The sequence below is a fragment of the Schistocerca piceifrons genome, chromosome 1, assembly GCF_021461385.2.
Source record: "Schistocerca piceifrons isolate TAMUIC-IGC-003096 chromosome 1, iqSchPice1.1, whole genome shotgun sequence".
NCBI classification, from domain to species: Eukaryota; Metazoa; Arthropoda; class Insecta; order Orthoptera; family Acrididae; genus Schistocerca; species Schistocerca piceifrons.
In genome coordinates, this window is record NC_060138.1 from 531211461 (window position 1) to 531229712 (window position 18252).

Genomic DNA, 18252 nt, shown 5'->3' on the forward strand with positions numbered 1-18252 from the left:
GTTGGGATTTTGGAAAATTAATGAGCTGACTGATTGGGCAAGCAGGGCACAAGGATGCCGATTCTGGAAATGGGGATCCCACAACCAAACCTTCGATTGTTTATATGCCATCAATGTCTGGAACTCCCCAAACAAACTGAGAACAATTAAGGAGACCACAACAATGGGGCAGTCTTCCCTGCATGCTTCTCAGAGGGGGTGCGAAGTCCACCTGATAGTGGCCCGCTTACTCATAGACTACCCTAATTTGGCTGCTTTGAGGCAGCATCTTAATTTTCCTGACACTCTGCTTCTGGCGCTAGCAGAGGACGCCAACTTGACTGGACTGGTGTTAAGTTTTGCCCGCGATAGTGGTTTCTATTCATCTCTGTAAGGCAGGGCTTTTTGTTGCCTTGGATGCCTATGAAGTTGCTGGGGCACCCCTCTTTGTGTGGCCCCGCCTTCCCCTGAGGTCTCTTGGCAGCCCTTGGTGGGTAGCCCAGCCTGGTATATGCCCTTTCCACTTTTTTACTGTCTTTATTTTTTCATTTCTTGGTTGTAATGCCTTGTCTTGACTGGTCTTTTAACGACTTGACTGTGCTGTCTTTTTTTATCTCTGTTTTTTATTGTGTTAGCTACACTTAGGCTTTCCAGGATTTGCCTTTCGCCTCCTTTGATGACTGCTCGTGGTTTGCCACTTACTGGGTGAAGGGACTGATGATCTTGCAGTTTAGTCCCTTTCATTCGAAACAAACAAACCAGCCAGCCAACCAAGTATGCCTAAGAACCCGCTCAAAAATAGATTATTGGTGTTAACTTGCATATTGTAACTACATTGACGAAATGTACAGTGCTGTTGGAAAGGAATGAAACATTTGCAGTGCCCGTGCATGACACTTCTGATCCCTCGTGACCCTCCCACATTCCTATCTTTGTTCATTATTCTTTGTTTAATTTAGTAGCTATTCTGGACTATTATATTTCAATTTAGGAATGTCTGGCAGTTGATTGTTGCAGTGAGATAGCATTCTCTTCTAAATTTTTAACAAAGAGCAATTGTAACTATACCAGCCAAAGGCTTCTAATTGTCACTTCAAAATGAAGGGAAGATGTAGTGTGGGAGAATGGACATGGGCATCCAGTTACCACTGTTGCTGCTGCCTAGTACAATATCATTTCGAACTTTAAATAGCTCTGGTTTCCTGTAGGTAACATAAATCCTCCATAATTAATATAAATATCCTTATGCTGCTTAAGCATACTGTAATCACTTAGTTAGTGGGATAAAATAATTGTAGATATCCTTTAATATTTTACCCTCTGTTTAGAAAATTTGATGATTATTTGGAAAAGTAATAAATATGTTCAAAAGTATACATAATTTTTGCTCAGAATTTATTACTAGAAATCTTCCCTCTAGCTGTTCTGAAGTGCATGCATTGAAACTCCCTATATAACAACACTCCAAACCCTTGATCATTCATGTATAGTCACTTCTTTTGTTTAGTGAATTGCAAGCTGAATTGTTTGTTTCAGGCACATCATAAAAATACATCAATTTCTGGAAACTGCCATCAGTCTGCATGATTGTAAATTTTTATTTCAACATAGTATTGAAATTGTGTGAAGGAAAATCATCAAAGAAAATATAGAGATGAAATTTAAGATAAAAATGTGGCCTTGGTATCATATAAAGTAACTGCTTACACATGTTTAGAAGATAAAATTAGTAATAGTGTAGATAATTCTTTCTTTTGTTATTTCATTCTTTTCTCTCTTCCATCATTTTAAATGCTTTCTATCGCTATTTCTTCATTTTCATATCCAGTGAACTCTTAAACTTCTCTTTGTTGTGTAAAAGATTTTTTCAAAACTTGTGAATCATTTACTCTAAGTGGCATGGGTTCTCAGCCAAATTTGAAAACTGCAGATGAGATAATTTTCTTATTTTAAGTTTTCATTTACTACTGTTATTAGTGTGCCAAAGTTGTTAAGTGGACCCTGCTCAAGAAAAGATTGATTATTTCAGTGCACTGTATACACTAAAATGCCAAAGAAACTGGTATAGGCATGCTTATTCAAATACAGATATATGTAAAGAGGCAGAATATGGTGCTGCAGTCGGCAACATCAATATAAGACAAAGAGTGTCTGGCACAGTTGTTAGATCAATTACTGCTGCTACAATGGCAGGTTATCAAGATTAAGTGAGTCTGAATGTGGATTTATGGTTGGTGCATGAGCGATGCAACACAGTATCTCCGAGGTAGCGATGAAGTGGGGATTTTCCCATATGACTATTTCATGAGTGTACTGTGAATATCAGTAATCCACTAAAACATCTCATCTCCCACACACTGCAATCGGAAAATATCCTGCAATAATGGGACCAACGAGTACTGAATAGAATCTTTCAGTGTGATAGAAGTGCAGCCCTTCCACCAATTGCTGCAGATTTCAATGCTGGGTCATCAGCAAGTGTCAGTGTCCAAACCATTCAACGAAATAACATTGGTATGGGCTTTCAGAGCCGAAGGCCCACTCGTGTTCTCTTGATGACTGCATGACACAAACCTTTACAAATCGCCTGGGCCCATCAACACCGACATTGGACTGTTGATGACTGGAAACACGTTGCCTGATCGGATGAGTCTCATTTCAAATTGTTTTGAGCAGATGGATGTGTACGAGTATGGAGACAACCTGATGAATCCATGGACTCTGCACGACAGCAGGGGGTTGTTCAAAGTGGTGGAGGCTCTGTAATGGTGTGGGGCAGTCGGAGTGATATGGAACCCCTAATATGTCTAGATATGACTCTGACAGGTGGCACGTACATAAGCATTGTGTTTGATCACCTGCATCCATTCATGTCCATAGTGCATTCCGACGAATTTGGATAATTCCAGCAGGACAGTGCAACACCCCACTTATCTAGAATTGCTACGGAATGGCTTCAAGAACAGTCTTCTAAGTTTAAACACTTCTGCTGGCAACTATACTCCCCAGACATGAACATTATTGAGCATATCTGGGATGCCTTGCAACGTGCTGTTCAGAGGAGATCTCCACCCCATCGTACTCTTACGGATTTACGGACAGCCATGCACAATTCATGGCAACAGTTCCCTCCAGAACTACTTCAGTCATTAGTCGAGTCCATGCCACATTGTGTTGCGGCACTTCTGCATGCTTGCTAGGGCCCTACACGATATTAGGCAGGTGTACAAATTTCTTTGGCTCTTCAGTGTATTTCTTACATATTACGTCTGGAAACCAGGACTGCTACCATTGACACCAACAAAAGCTGTTGGAGTAAACATTTTTGGGTATCATGACAATTAGGGAAAAAGAGAGAATAAAGCACTCAGACTGCAGGTGCAAGTGAATGAAATCATGTGCAGCAGAAGAAACAAATTGAAACAGCATAATGATGTTGTTGTTAGCTGTGTAGATACTCTTAGTGGATAACGTAAAGAAAAAAATGAACAAATTTAGTAATATAACTGCTTATTTAATATACTCTTTTGCTATTAAATTGTAGTTAAGCTGCTCATTAATAAGTTTGGCATTCTTCCAGGATAGTGATGTGTTAAATCTTGGAACTGGCAGTGTTAGCTGGTGGGAGGTAAATGGAGCTGGTTGCAAACCTGTTTATCCCACAAATCTTACTGCTGAGGACACTGATGTATTTCGACCTCTAAGACCAGAATATGTTCCTGGTTGTTTCCTTGACTATCAGTATGTAGAAATCTTGCATGCTTCGGTGCAGTGTTTATTAGCGGTAAGTAATTTAACAGTTGACAATGAGCTACTCATAAAATGAAAGAAAGAAATTTTGAAAAGAAGGTCCTGGAAGAGAATTAAATGATATTTTTAGTAACATATAACTAACTCCACAGCACACATTGTAGAATTGTTGAAAACCATTTCATTCTCTATCTTTTAAATAAATATTGTTATTCCTATTATGTTGAATTGCATAGTCAAAGTAATTCTGACCTTGCCAATTGTTGACACATTGAGAAGCAATGAGTAGTGCTTGCCTCTTTGTGTGTCTGACATAATCTTTAATATAACCAGCTGGTGCACTTTGTTTAAAACTTCAGTAAATTGCAGATGTCATTACCTATTAAGTTATAGACTATTAATGTAGTCTTTTATTATGGAATCCACAGATTCGGTGCATATCCAAACAATAAAGAAAGTTATTTATTTGGTATGTGTGTGTGTCTGAAACGTTTTACCAATTTAAAATTGTAAATGAGTGCTTGACATACTCAGTTATGTACTTTTATTCAGTTATACTATTTTAATGATAAATCCGTGTCAGTTCTAACCTTTCTTTCCCCTCCAGTCAGTCTTCTGGCTTTGTTTTATGCAGCTCACCTTGAACTCTTCTCTCACACCAACCTCTTTATCTCATAGTAGCATTTGCACCCACTATTCTCAGGCCCATATGTCTTCCTGTGTTACCCTCTACAGCCTGTAAGCTGCTACCTATTAACCTCTAACCAGGTGTTATTTTGGTCCACCTTCAAATGTGTGGGCTGTATAGGGAGCGAGTTCACAAACTTTAAGTGATATTTGTAGGTTAACAGATAAGTTGTCAAGTACAAAAGAAAATTGAGTTTATTTTGCTGGTACCATAAAACATCCATTGTGACAGTTAATTCCTTAAATGACATTGTGCCACTACCAAAGCCAGCCCTGCAGCTAATATAATAAACACCTCAGGCCAGTGCAGCTTGCTAAACACACACACTTTAAACGTTGTTTTATACAATCACACCCCTGGTACCTCAGTTCTTTTTTTTCTAGTTTTCTCATAGTGGTTCACTACCGTATGTTGTTCTACTCCAAATGTATGTTCTCAGAAATTTATTCTTCAAATTAAGGGTGATCTTTGTTACCTAGTGGACTTGTTTTGGCCAGAAATCCTTTCCTTGCTTGTGCTAGTCTGTTTTTTATTTCCTTCTTGCTTTATCCATCATTTTCATACAGTCTTTGCGGTGTGCTGCTTTGCTTTTTATGTCCTTGTGTTTGGTCTGTCCTGTATTATTTTGCTTCCAAGGGAGCAGAATTCCTTCATTCCATATATTAAATGGCCCCAAATTTTGATATTAACTTTATCACTAATCTCATTTCTGCTATTCTTCATTACTTTAATCTAATTTCAGGCTACACTCAGCCCACAATATGTTGACATTATACTTTTCATTCAATTTTACAGACCCTGCAGTTTTTCATTTTGACTGAGGATAGCTATGTCAGCAGTAAATCTTATCAATTGTATCCTTTCAATCTGAATTTTAATCCCACTCCTGGATGTTTGTTTTATTTCTATCATAACTTTTTCAAAGCAAAGAATGAACAGACGTATCCCTGTCTTCCACCTTTTCTAATCCAAGCACTTCAAAAAATCTTGGAAAACCACAGGAGTATTTTAAATTCTGGGAATTGTTCATTGTTTTCATTTTGAGTTAAATTTTTATAATTTGGCTGGTAAGAACTGATACTCTAACAAAGAATTTTGCTTTATCCCATTACTGCAGCATTAAAACATAAATGAGAGAATAACACCAATATACAACTTTAGATGCAAAAGAACACAATGCTTTCACAAACATCTGTGGACAGCAAAGTCAAAGGCTTCGTAAGTTGCATGTATGTGGGCAAATAAAAGCAATCAGTCACTGATAGTTGATGGCATGGAAATCCCAAGCAGTCTGATGGATCGTAATGATTCGCGCGTGCAATACGGCTGACTGTCTGTTTAACAGCGGAGTGTGGCAGTGTGGCAGAGACTCGTTTCTGTATTTATTAGGCATGATTGTGCAGTTTTGTTTCATTTTGCTTCACCCACATTGGGTAAGAAATTTACATTAGAATTGAAAGTTATCCAGGGAACACAAAGTGCTCTGAGAAGTGAAATGGAAGCCAGAGTTGCCATTTATATTAAAAAGTAATACAAAATACAGCCTCTGATTTTGCAGTGATTAGCATTTTGAAGCTTTTGCTACAGAAGTAAAAATGATGGGAAGTTTATAGTTTTGATACAATGGGCTCCCTCTTGTGATTCTGAGTTATTTATGAAATAATTATATGCATTATTAAAGTTCTTAACTTCTGAAGAGAATGTCATATGTTCCTTCTGAAATGATAAGGTGACATTTTAATTTAAATGTGCAGGACACATCTATTATACAGTTATACTCAGATCTCTTATCATTTCATGTAATCTAACTCTTTTACACAATTTATAACAAGAGATATAGTAATCAGTAGTGCTGCTGTTGAAGACATCTCTACACACACAGAGTAAATTGTGTAACTACAAGACTAATGAATAAAAAGAAATTCAGGACTGATATACGTAAAATGAATTCTATTGACACACTGGGAAGATGTATGTTTAATAAATTATAGTTCTCATGTATTTTAAATTTGTTTTGCAAGTATTCCTGGGAAACGGAAATCAGCTGCAACTGCTGCTAAACATAGCTGTTTATTTTCCATAGCAGAATTTCTCAATACAGTGACATTCATAATACTTATTGAAATTGCTTGGCAAATCGCTCATGTGTGGGGTGTCAGGCCAAGCGATTGGTTATGAGATACATTGCATTTGACAGATCACTTGATCCATTGCTTGTTTGTGGAAACTTAACAGGTTGCAGAAAATATTACAAATGGTAGTATGAAAATGCAAATATCCTTTTACACAAGATGAATTGTGTTATGTGTGAGAATGTAAAATGAATTTCTTAAATCTCAGATCATTTGACCCTCATTCAGAGCTTAACATTTTGAGAACGAGCCACATAGAAAATTTTCAGACCCAGAAGACAAGCTAAAATATATATATGTATATATATATAAAAACAAAGATGAGGTGACTTACCGAACAAAAGCGCTGGCAGGTCGATAGACACACAAACAAACACAAACACACACACAAAATTCAAGCTTTCGCAACAAACTGTTGCCTCATCAGGAAAGAGGGAAGGAGAGGGGAAGACGAAAGGAAGTGGGTTTTAAGGGAGAGGGTAAGGAGTCATTCCAATCCCGGGAGCGGAAAGACTTACCTTAGGGGGAAAAAAGGACAGGTATACACTCGCACACACACACGTGTGTGTGCGAGTGTATACCTGTCCTTTTTTCCCCCTAAGGTAAGTCTTTCCGCTCCCGGGATTGGAATGACTCCTTACCCTCTCCCTTAAAACCCACTTCCTTTCGTCTTCCCCTCTCCTTCCCTCTTTCCTGATGAGGCAACAGTTTGTTGCGAAAGCTTGAATTTTGTGTGTGTGTTTGTGTTTGTTTGTGTGTCTATCGACCTGCCAGCGCTTTTGTTCGGTAAGTCACCTCATCTTTGTTTTTATATATAATTTTTCCCACGTGGAATGTTTCCTTCCATTATATTTATATGTATATATATATATAATTTTTTTTTTTTTTTTTTTTTTTTTTTTTTTTTTTTTTTTTTTTTTTTTGCTGGCACATTTGTGTTTGATAGATCTTAAAGTGGGAGACACAGTAAAAATGATCAATATTATATGTGAAAGCTTAGTTTTTCTTGTACTTCTACTGTATGTATATTAATGTAAACCTTTAACTTTTAACTGTATGCAAGTTTGCGCTACTTATCAGTGACGTTGCTATTGGCTGACTACATCACGTGTCCAATGCATCATTTGATGACACTCATATTTATACTTTCATAATACAAAAATGGAACTCATTACTGTGCATCAAATATTTTTCCAAAACACATTGTTTTTTGCTGGGTTTTGTTTCCTAAAGTGCTTGGAAATTTTATGCTGTTGGATAATACTTTACCATTCAAAGGATCGATGTTTTACTGTCCCGAGGGAAAGTAGGTTGTTGCTTAACATGAAAGGGTTTTTTTCACCTGGGGATAAGGAGCTTTTTTCAACCAGGGAGAAAGTGCTTTTTTAACTGTTAAATCAAGAAAGAGACCAGGAATTTTGTTTTCTTGTCTGTGTATATCCCCAATTATTTTTCTACCTAGTTTTATACATATGATCTGTTATTCATCTTTCTCTGTAATTTACACACATTTTCCTAAGAATTTCAAACACCTTGCACCATTTTACATTGTCAAACATTTCTTTTAGGTCCGCAAATCCTTTGAACATTTCTTTTCTTTTTTTATGGTGCTGCTTACATTATCAAGTGCAACATTAAAACTAACTTCCTGTTCCCTTTGCCTTTCCTAAAGCCAGAGTGTAGTCATCAAATATATCTTCAATTTTCTTATCCTTTTTTTCTGTTTATTATTCTTCTGTGACATGTTACTGAGTCTGGAAGTTAGATTTTTTATAAATATTATCTATGTAATGTCATTATGATAAATGCATATTGCAACAAATCTAAGATTTTCCATGGAAATTATATTTTATTTTTTATTTGCAGGTTCTTGGCACAGTTGGTGGCATATTTGTTTGCCATATTCTCTATGAAGATGATGATAGTTGTAAGTACTAACTAGAATTGCTATTTTTGTTGGTATGTGTATGTATTGATAGTAGTGTAAGTTACGGCATTGTATGGGTTTTTTTTTTTTAAAAAAAAAAAAAAAGATGCAAAACATTTTCAAGTTATTTGTAAGTGTTCTGTTGATACTAGCACCACTTTAAGGTCCACGTTGCACAAGCTGCCACTTGGGGCGCTAAGGTGACAGTGCCACCAGAGGTGCCACTACTGAAAGATTTCCGTACAGGACGTATCACAAATAGTAGTGACCACTTGGGACATCAGACTGAAAGGGGCATCTAAGTGGAAGATTTGTATACAGTGTGTATCACAATTAACTGGAAACACACAGGTGAAAGTGTAAGAAACAGACACAGGTGAAAGTGTAAGAAAGATTTTTTGGGGGGGGGTTGCTGAATGAGAAATTGCTGGTGTGGGGAAAATGTTGTCAAACTGGTCATGGTTGACATAGAAAGTTTTGTTCTGGATTCCCAAAAGTAACTGTTAATAAGGGGACCTGTAGAACTTTTTTGTAATAAGCCACATGGGCTTATAAACTAATACAATGAAATTTTATTACAATCATCAGAAACAATTTAGTACCTGCAAACATTCATGTCACCCACTTACAGTTCACATTGCAAAGGCACTGCACCATCTTGTGTCAAAGGGAACATGAGCACCTCGATGACTTCTGGAGTTCAGTAATATCAGTAATAAGCCTGGTAATCAGTCATGTGTATTAAACTGTCTCTACAGGGAGAGAAGTCTTGTTCTTTTTCCAGTAACTTATCATTTCTTTTACATGTGGTAATGATTTCTGTATGTGAAAAGTACAGAGTTGCACCTTGTTTCAGAGTCCATGTTAAATTGTAGATTCACCAATAGTTGACTGTCAGCCAATTCAAAGACCAGAGGAAGGCAAGGGCTTGCCACATCTGACAAGACCATGTCTAGTAAGGAACTGCAGTGTTCCAAACCAACCTTCATATTGTGTGAAGACAACTGTAAGAGCTCCTTTTTTACAAAAATCAGGCTGAAATTGATTAAAACTGCATTAATCTGCTTTGCGTATTTATATGTGTGACCACATACAATATTTTTCAAAGTTGGGGAGACAATATCACTATAATGTTGGCACTCAGCAGTACAGTTAGTTGATGTCTTCATCTTACTTCATTTAGGCCATAAGCCCAAGTGTGTGCTTGTACACCACGAATCTTCACTGTTGTTAACCCAAGACTTACTCAGCAACAAAGCAGTTTTTCTTCTTTTGCAGTGCATGAATGCTTTGTGTAATAGTAAAAACTGTAGGAGAGCTTGTAGTAAATGTTCACTGATAGTGATTTCAGCAGGAGGGTTTGGAGTGAAGGTGTTTGACCTTTGATAACTTTTTGTTTGATGTCTTGATTTAGAACATCTGGCTTCAGTTTTCATATTAGTTAGAAAATCAGACAGCTGACTGAGATAGGATATCAAAATGGTAGTAAATGACTAGCCAAGAATACTTGTAAACAGTGGTTCCTGAAATGGATCACAAAAGGGGAAATGCTTGTATTGACCATGATTATGATGATGGTGAAATTTATTATTATTATTATTATTATTATTATTATTATTATTGTGGTGGTGGTGGTGGTGGTGGTGGTGGTGGTGGTGACAACAATAGTGGTGAAAGGTGACAGGGTGGTATTAATTATAACAGTTAAGTGGAATATCAGAAATAGTTACAGAAAATAGGGGAAACTTTGGCAACAGAGTTGTTATCACTCTGTGTGATATGTATTTGCACCAACACGAAGCATAAATACACAATCACAGTGTATCAAAGGTAAGTTTGAAGCTGATCAGTGGAATTTGATTACATATGCCATCTAGCAGAAATGTTTATGTGCTTGTTAAACAGCAAAAAATGCATATGGTAATCTGGATGTTGAGCTTCTCATGAAATATCAGTCTAAAGGTGCAGTGACACAAATTTTTGTGGCAGAGGTGCATTATGTCATACAGGAAAGGGATGTGTTGGGATTCAGTCTGTAAGTAGTGTTAGTCATCAAAACCAGTGTAAGTTTTGTACAGAGTTCACAGAATTCGGTCCTGCTACTGACCCAATACTTGTAATAATTAAAATCAAGTGATAAGTATTCTGTGGAAGCAAAAACTCTAAATCATACATCTGAGAAGACACAATAAGGCAATCACCAAAAAATGTCATACAGTACCTGCTTATGCTTGCTGAGAATGAGACTACTGGTTGGACATCTGTTGTTTTGCATATGGCCAGTGTAGAACTTCAAAGTTCACACTTTGATTTTATTATAAGCTCCTGTATCTGTGGTCACAGTTGAAAAATTTGTAGCCTTAAATAACACTCAATAATTGTAATCACTTTGTACATCAATATATGAACATTTGCAATCTGATAGAGCTTTGATAAATAATCATGCAATAGAACCATCAGTGAGTTTTTCAGGCACCAACTCTTCAGTACCAATATATTGCTACAGCTTTATTGTTATTTTTTATTTATTTTTTACAGCAGTTATCACTGCTTTTTAAACAGTGTGCAGACCTTCACAGTCTCAAGGATGCCGCTTGTGTTGGTCTCATCATTTCTACATGTAATCATTTCAGACTTCACTAATTTGTAGCCTCACAGTGTTAACAATTCATTTTCTTCAATCACACTGTTATGAGTGATAAAATCATATTGTAAACTAGGCATTTGAACACAATCATGGTTTCATTATGCTTCTGTAGTACAAAAGGTCATTCACCATTACCTTTTCCTTTCTCCTTCTGAAAATATAGTGATTTTGTCATAATGTGTCATTAGTTACACCTGGAAAATTATTTCAGTTTGCCAATTTGGGTATAAGGAAGTTGAACTAATTAATATTACAAAATAGGAAGAGCCAGAACAGGATTAACAAAATCAGATAACAGGCACTGAAACCTCTGCTTCCCAAGATAAAGAAGAATTCCTTTGAAGGATTTAAGGAGTAAGAAGGAACTATAAATCACTCTAAATTTATGAATGGTGGTATTGCCATGTCAGTTTTTCATTTGTCTGCACCACCTAAGTTGTTTTTGCAAACAGTTGGCAAGCAATCACTCCTCTTCCATTACTAATAAAATAGGCTACATTTTTATTTCTTTTAATTTAACTGTTATTTTAAAATTACTATCTCTTTTTGTGACTGTTTTATCTTAAATTATTAATGATTGATTTAAAGTTTGCTAACTAAATGCAGTGACCCGGTTAAGTCTGTGTTGCCCCCTTTTCTTTTGCTGTTGGTATTTGTGTTCATACAAAATGAATTTAAGTTTTGGTATTTAGCCTGTTTCAGATAATTTTGTATTGTTTCCATCTTTCATTTTATATATTTGTTTTCAGTTGATTTTCTGGGTGCTTTTGAGAACAAGAGTCCCCAGCACTTGGCCCTGAGGCCCATGTACGTAAGCCCTGACTACGAGCCTGTCCCAGTGCACTACTTACAACACCCTGCCACACTGTCCTGGCAACTAATGCACAAAAAGACCAAAACTGTTCTGCAGCAAGGTCCTGATAGGATACGTGTTTGTAGATCTCTCTCTTCTGTTAATAACAAAAATGTGGAAACAAATAAATCTGCAGAAAAACTGAGACCAAAGTCAGTTCATGTGCCAATGCACAACTCTGAATACTAACAAAATGTTGTTACATTTTGCTTCAGATTTAACTGTCTTAGTCACTGCTGTTTACATGTTTTTATTGCATCTCTAAAAGAGTGGCACTTGTTTAGTGGAACATATATTGTGTGGAAGTGTGATTACAACAGCTAAATTTAAGAATGTTGACAACTGCTTTAAATTTTAAGCAGTATGATATGTTACATCAGAAAATTGTGTGGGTATAGATAATAATTGTGCAACTTCCTTGTCATGTTAGGACAACTCTATAACAGCATGCTTCAGAAAAAAATCCTTTGAAATGGAATAAAAGTTTTAAAGTAAAATTTGTTGTCTCTGTCTTGAGCTTTGTGTTAAATAATATTAGTTGGCTGTTTGTTGCCTGGTCTTAATTATCTTATGGTACAGTTTAGAGACATTGAGAGTTGTCTGTGTTGTGGAAGATGTATCTTCTAGAATATTCGTAAAGTGACTAAATAACAAAATGCCTGTAAGGAGGAAAATTACTTTTTGATCTTTTGGGTTGTATGGTGCCATTTGTATGAATATCAGACACAAAAATGTTATCTTCCATTATTCTGCTCATGCAGATTAATGTCAAGTATTATCCTTTACAGTACAAAAATTTAGAAAAAAGCTACAAAAGCATCTTTTGGGGCACTTGCATTGATGAAATAATGAGGATTTCCTAGTTCAGGTAGATGTGTTCTGTGTTTTTTTGTGTTATATAGTTTTTGGTGCTTATTAGTAATATTGTACATTTACTGCATCAGAATGTTTCCTTTTTTTGCTCCCTCTCCTGGAAAGTTGATCATTTTTGTTTTTAATGTGAACACAGAAGCAATATTACGGTATATTAATAATTTTTAATTATGGACTGTCTTCTACATTAAACTATATTCTATTTTTTTTTCAAAAACTTCTCTCTGTACATGTCACAGTTCAGTCATAATGGTGCTCTTATCATTCCAGATGAAGTATTCTTCCATTCAGAAATCAAAGAATAGAAAATTGTCAATTATTTGTTTTACATATTAAGAGAATATAAGTGTAAATAAGAAAGAAAGAAAGGAAAACTTGCTCTTAATCCTAATTGCCTTTCAGATAAGTAACTATTTTTATAAAGTTTTGCTCACAGCAGGACTGTATTATACATGCCTTGTGCCTCAAGCATAGTTTTGGCAGATATCATCGTGAAACATTTCTTCATGGGGCTTCTGTTTGGTATTATAATAGCTAAAGAGATTGCTGATACATGAAAGATACCGCCTATCTGTAATTAACCCAGTTCCGGAGAGAAAAAAAACTCATATTTCTACTGTTACAACTATAAATATTTTTGTGCAGTGGTAATAGAGAAAGCTTATGGTATAATGTATTAACTTTAGTAGTTAGTGTTTAACCTAACACCTGTTGAATGTTTGTTCAATACATGATTAGTAGTTCCATAGTTAATAGTTTCCATTATAGTGATCTGATTAGCTGGCAGGCATGGAATTATATCTTCATTGCAAAATGCTTATGCACTTTGTCTCTGTGAATCACAGTTTTGCATTGCTCTGTTTTACTAGTGTGCTAGCTCTAAATTCCCATTTGTAAACTTTATTGTATAAAGTTCAAGGAAAATTTGAATTTTCAGCCCATATCCTATGTGTTTAACAAATGCTGTTACAGATTTGCACCTGCTGTACAAGATAACAAAATTTCTAAATATTTTTCCTGCAGCAACTTATGTACTCATTAGAGTTCTACATTTTATGTTACAGTTTAATAAATTCAAAAATTTTCTGTGATATTCATACGTTACAGAAATGCAGCATTATGTACTGAATAATGTATGGATTTCATTTTAAAATAATTCGTTAAACAGAGACCTGAGAAATGTGGAAGCTGTTTGTATAACTGTTAAGTCAGTACTGGATATTCAGATGCAAAACCAGTTATAATCAGGTGTATGTATTATTAGATCTATGCTATGCCAAAAGTCCTTGCACACAATAAGTTACTAAAGTCCTTGCACACAATAAGTTACTCTTCCATTAAAATGCTTACTGCAATTCATGTGTCATTTCAGTTTTAATATTATGTGCTTTGACTGCAAGGAACAAGCACTTTAAAATTGTTGAGGCATTTCAGTATCCATAAAATCTGGAGAGCTTTCTCCGAACAATATCTTTTACATTACAGAACAATATAATCATATATATTGTATTGTAAGTGTTATTTGATGTGTATGTCAGAAATTACTAATACTGGAAGTTTGCAGTAGATAGTTCCTAATTTTTATGCATGTCCTGCTGTATATATTAGGCATGTTATATCATTTTTTCCCCCTTCAGTATGGCTGCAGTGAGTTATGTAGCATGAATTCTTTCCATCGTGATCTGGCAGTCCATACTATGCTGTTGTAGAGTAGTGTGGCGTTTTAGTCATTTATATTTTCAATATATACTGCACAATGAAGTTTGATTTATAGTAAACCTTTTCTTATACTTTCTACTACTTCTGTTGTACAAAGCTGTAAGAAATTTGCTACATAACTGGTTAATAAAATGAGATACTGGTGCTACATTCTTGTCTTATTATTCTAACCCTTTTTTTCCATCACACACTAATTTTCAGTTCTTGTTTGTGTTTGTTCTTCAACATGCAGCCAGCATTTTTATTTTGGCTACTGATAGCATGGTAACTATTACAGAATCAGTGTGCTTATTGCTTGCTTCTTTACTAATATGCTGATTAATTTCTCTTTCATATAGGAGCAGAGCTGTTAATTTTTACTTATGTGATGTAAACGACTTCTGACCGCCCCCTCCCATCTCTCTCTCTCTCTCTCTCTCTCTCTCTCTCTCTCTCTCTCTCTCTCTCTCTCTCGCTCCCTCCCTCTCCCCCCCCCCCCTACCCACCCACCCACCCACCCACCCACCCACCCACCCACTCACTCACTCCCCCTCCTTAAAATGTGATGACTATTGGCCTTCATCATTGATTTATGGCTGATTATTTCGATAGTTATTTGAATCTGTTAAGTGGTAAATCTTTGCAGTTACAAATTCTGCTGTGTCATTCACTTTAAAATGTCAGTAGTAGATATTATTCAAATCTGTAAAATAGGAAATCCTTGTAGTTACAGATTCTGCTATTGTCATTCACTTAAAAAAAGAACACATAATAATCTTTGTGTACATGGTTATTTCACTTCAGTGACTTATGTTTTTGTTTCCATTTTTCAGCCCAAGTTAACAGTTCCTATGGAAAGAAAGCAAATAATGGAAACCGAAACTCTCTTTATTCAATTGAATTTAGTTCTCCAGATAATAATGCAGATGACAGTGTAGAATATGATGAAACAGGTCAGAATGGTAACTCACACTTATCAGCTCCACAACTTTCTCCACGTCCCATGACCCCACGCAGAGTGAAACGCCGTAGTGTAATTTCGCGTGGTTCCACCAGCCGTAACTCACAGCAAGATAAACGGGGTAGTGTGAGGCATGGAAACACAGTGCGCTCCTCAGTTAGATCTTCAGGACGGCGGCCGAAACTGCAACACCAGAACCCTGTGACTCGTTTAATAGAGCAACAGCAGAGTTTGCAGCAACAACAGGCTCTAGGAGACTCGTCCACATCAAATGATTCTCATCGATTGAACATGTTCGACCCTGCATCCTCTCAAGCAGACTTGTTGAACAGCTCACAGTGGCGGAAGACTGCTGGTCACACAAACCCCTTGTATCAGCAGAGTTCTATGCAGTCATTAAATGAGGAAGAAGATTCATTCAACAGACCACCTTCAGCAAGATCGAGTTACTCAAACTATCATGGAACACGTCCCATCAGTTGTTATGTAGGTTCAAGTGGAATGAATTCTTATTATGTGCCAGGACAAGCAACAGCTCAAGTACCTGTCATAAATACACACCGCCGTAGCAATCGGTCAATACCAAAAAGTAGCAGACCGAGTACTGAATTTTTGAGTTGTGGTCCACCAGCGTATCAGTTGCAAGGTGCCATAGACTCTGAAACTGTTATATAATTTTTTTCTTTTAGCACAAAAAATGTAAAGCAAGCCTTCACTGCCAGAAACAAATGTGCCTCTTGTAACTGGATGTTGTGAAAAGTTAATTTTATTTCTCTATGGAACTGTGTACTGCAATTATTCACGCAAAGTGCTCTTGTATGTAATTGATTTGTATATGCTGTGTGTACAGTTCGATGAATGTTTGGCTCATCATACATATATTTTGGAGCATTAATTGAAGGTTTGTGGTTTATTTAAAATAACTGAATCACATATAACACAACAGTGCTGAGTAATATTTTGTGCCTTTCTAGTCAGCTATTGAATGTAGTGTTTTGTACGTGAGCATACCATCATATGTTATATGCGATGGCTAACCCTCATTAGGCTGTTGCTGGTAAATTCTAGTTTTCACGCGTCTCGGGAAAACTCCTTCACGTAAAATGTTACACCTGGGAATCATTTGACAAGGTATGAATGTGGAACTGTTAAATATGTAATTTGCTTTGGAAGCAATGAATTCAAAAACTTACTTTTAATACATTTCTCAGACATTGTTATTGAAGCTGTAAATATGCCATAAAGCACCAGGTTTGAGTAACTTCTGTTCATTGGCAGTGTCAAATTCAACTTGGCCGGCAGTGTCAGCAAATGTAGAAGTAAATTTTGAGGTCACACTTGCAACATAATTTTCAGGAATGTGTAGTTGGACCGTTCTTTTCTAGCTGTTGTTTACAAATTTTTATTAAATGCTTCCATCCGTCATATTCCCCAAATCCAAGAAGCAGCTCGCTGTATGTTCTGCAAGGTGGATTCAACCCACAGTGATCCCTTATGTTCTGACTACTTACTAATGAATGTGACAGAACCTGATAAACCACAATTTTTTGATGTTTGTTTTAATTTTTCTTCTGGGTATTTTATTTTAAACATATTACTGCACTCTCAACAAACAATGAGAGAATAGCTTCCAGTTTATCCTTAACACTGATATTACAGGCTATAATTTTGACTGTTAAAGATTTCCACTTCCTTGTGAATGGATGTTACTGCACTTCAAACCAAGTCTCTGCTCCCGGGATTTTTATATCGTTACTGGCGATGTTGCTGCAAGGATTGTCAATTAGTGTCGGACCCAATTTCTGCTTTTTTCGTTCATCAAATGTTTCTGTTCATCTGTCACAGTATCAATTTAGAATCCACATTATCTTCTTAACAACAAAGGCCTAATACTTTTAAAAGGTCCATAAAATGCATTTCCTACATCTGAAGCAATTTTTATACATTTTGACAGCCTGAAACACTGATAGTTGGTTCTGGTGAGAAGAAGGCAACTTAATAAATAGTAAGTAGTAAAAAGGCTGTAAAGATTTATTTTCATAACCAGCTTTGAAACTTTCTGACAACTTTGGATGACGCATATATTTATTATAACATCACTTTACATTAACACAGACAAATATAACAAATTTCTAGAATTGGGAAAATTTTACAATCGCCTTGATCATATTAAAAGACTGATTTTTCAAAATATGATTGAAAACTATTATTGTGATTGTGAGAAGTTAAATGAAAAATTTGATCAGTTTTTGTATTAGTTGTACAAATATCAGAAATAAAACGTATTTGTGGAAACTGTTACTATAACTGCATCAGTCCCTCAGAGGTTTTTATCTATCTTTCCAAAACTTCTTTCAAACCACTTCAGCTCATCACCCTACAAAGTTTATTAAGTAATCATAAGTTTGTTATTCTACAGGTCTTATATCATATGGTGCATGTCATTTTGTGGATCAGATACGTTGCGCTGTTTATTTTTATTTATCTAAGGATCACACGTTGTTTTAGTAGAATGAAACACAGTAACACAAAATATAAATGCACACAGAATTCATAAATGTACCCCATGAATATGACGGGTGATAGGCCTAGCCTTGAAGGAACCATCCTGGAATTTACGTAAAATGATTTAGGAAAACCACAGAAAACCCAAATCAGTACGGCTGGACAGAATAAACTCCATCCTCCCGAATATGGGGGTCAGTATCTTAATAGCTGCACCACCTTACTCGATCACTACATAT

General features: G+C 36.1%; 1 protein-coding gene across 2 annotated transcripts in view; it reads left to right on the forward strand.

Annotated features, from left to right (window-relative positions):
• The window catches only part of LOC124798722, a 74378-nt gene extending 57975 nt beyond the window's left edge, over positions 1-16403 (forward strand). For both annotated transcript variants that reach the window (XM_047262251.1, XM_047262259.1), the window contains 3 exons: positions 3560-3763; positions 8416-8476; positions 15381-16403. In XM_047262251.1, the coding sequence (XP_047118207.1) occupies positions 3560-3763; positions 8416-8476; positions 15381-16183 (1068 nt within the window). In that variant the 3' untranslated portion in view covers positions 16184-16403. The remainder of the gene's footprint in view (positions 1-3559; positions 3764-8415; positions 8477-15380) is intronic.
• Positions 16404-18252: the final 1849 nt, after the last annotated feature.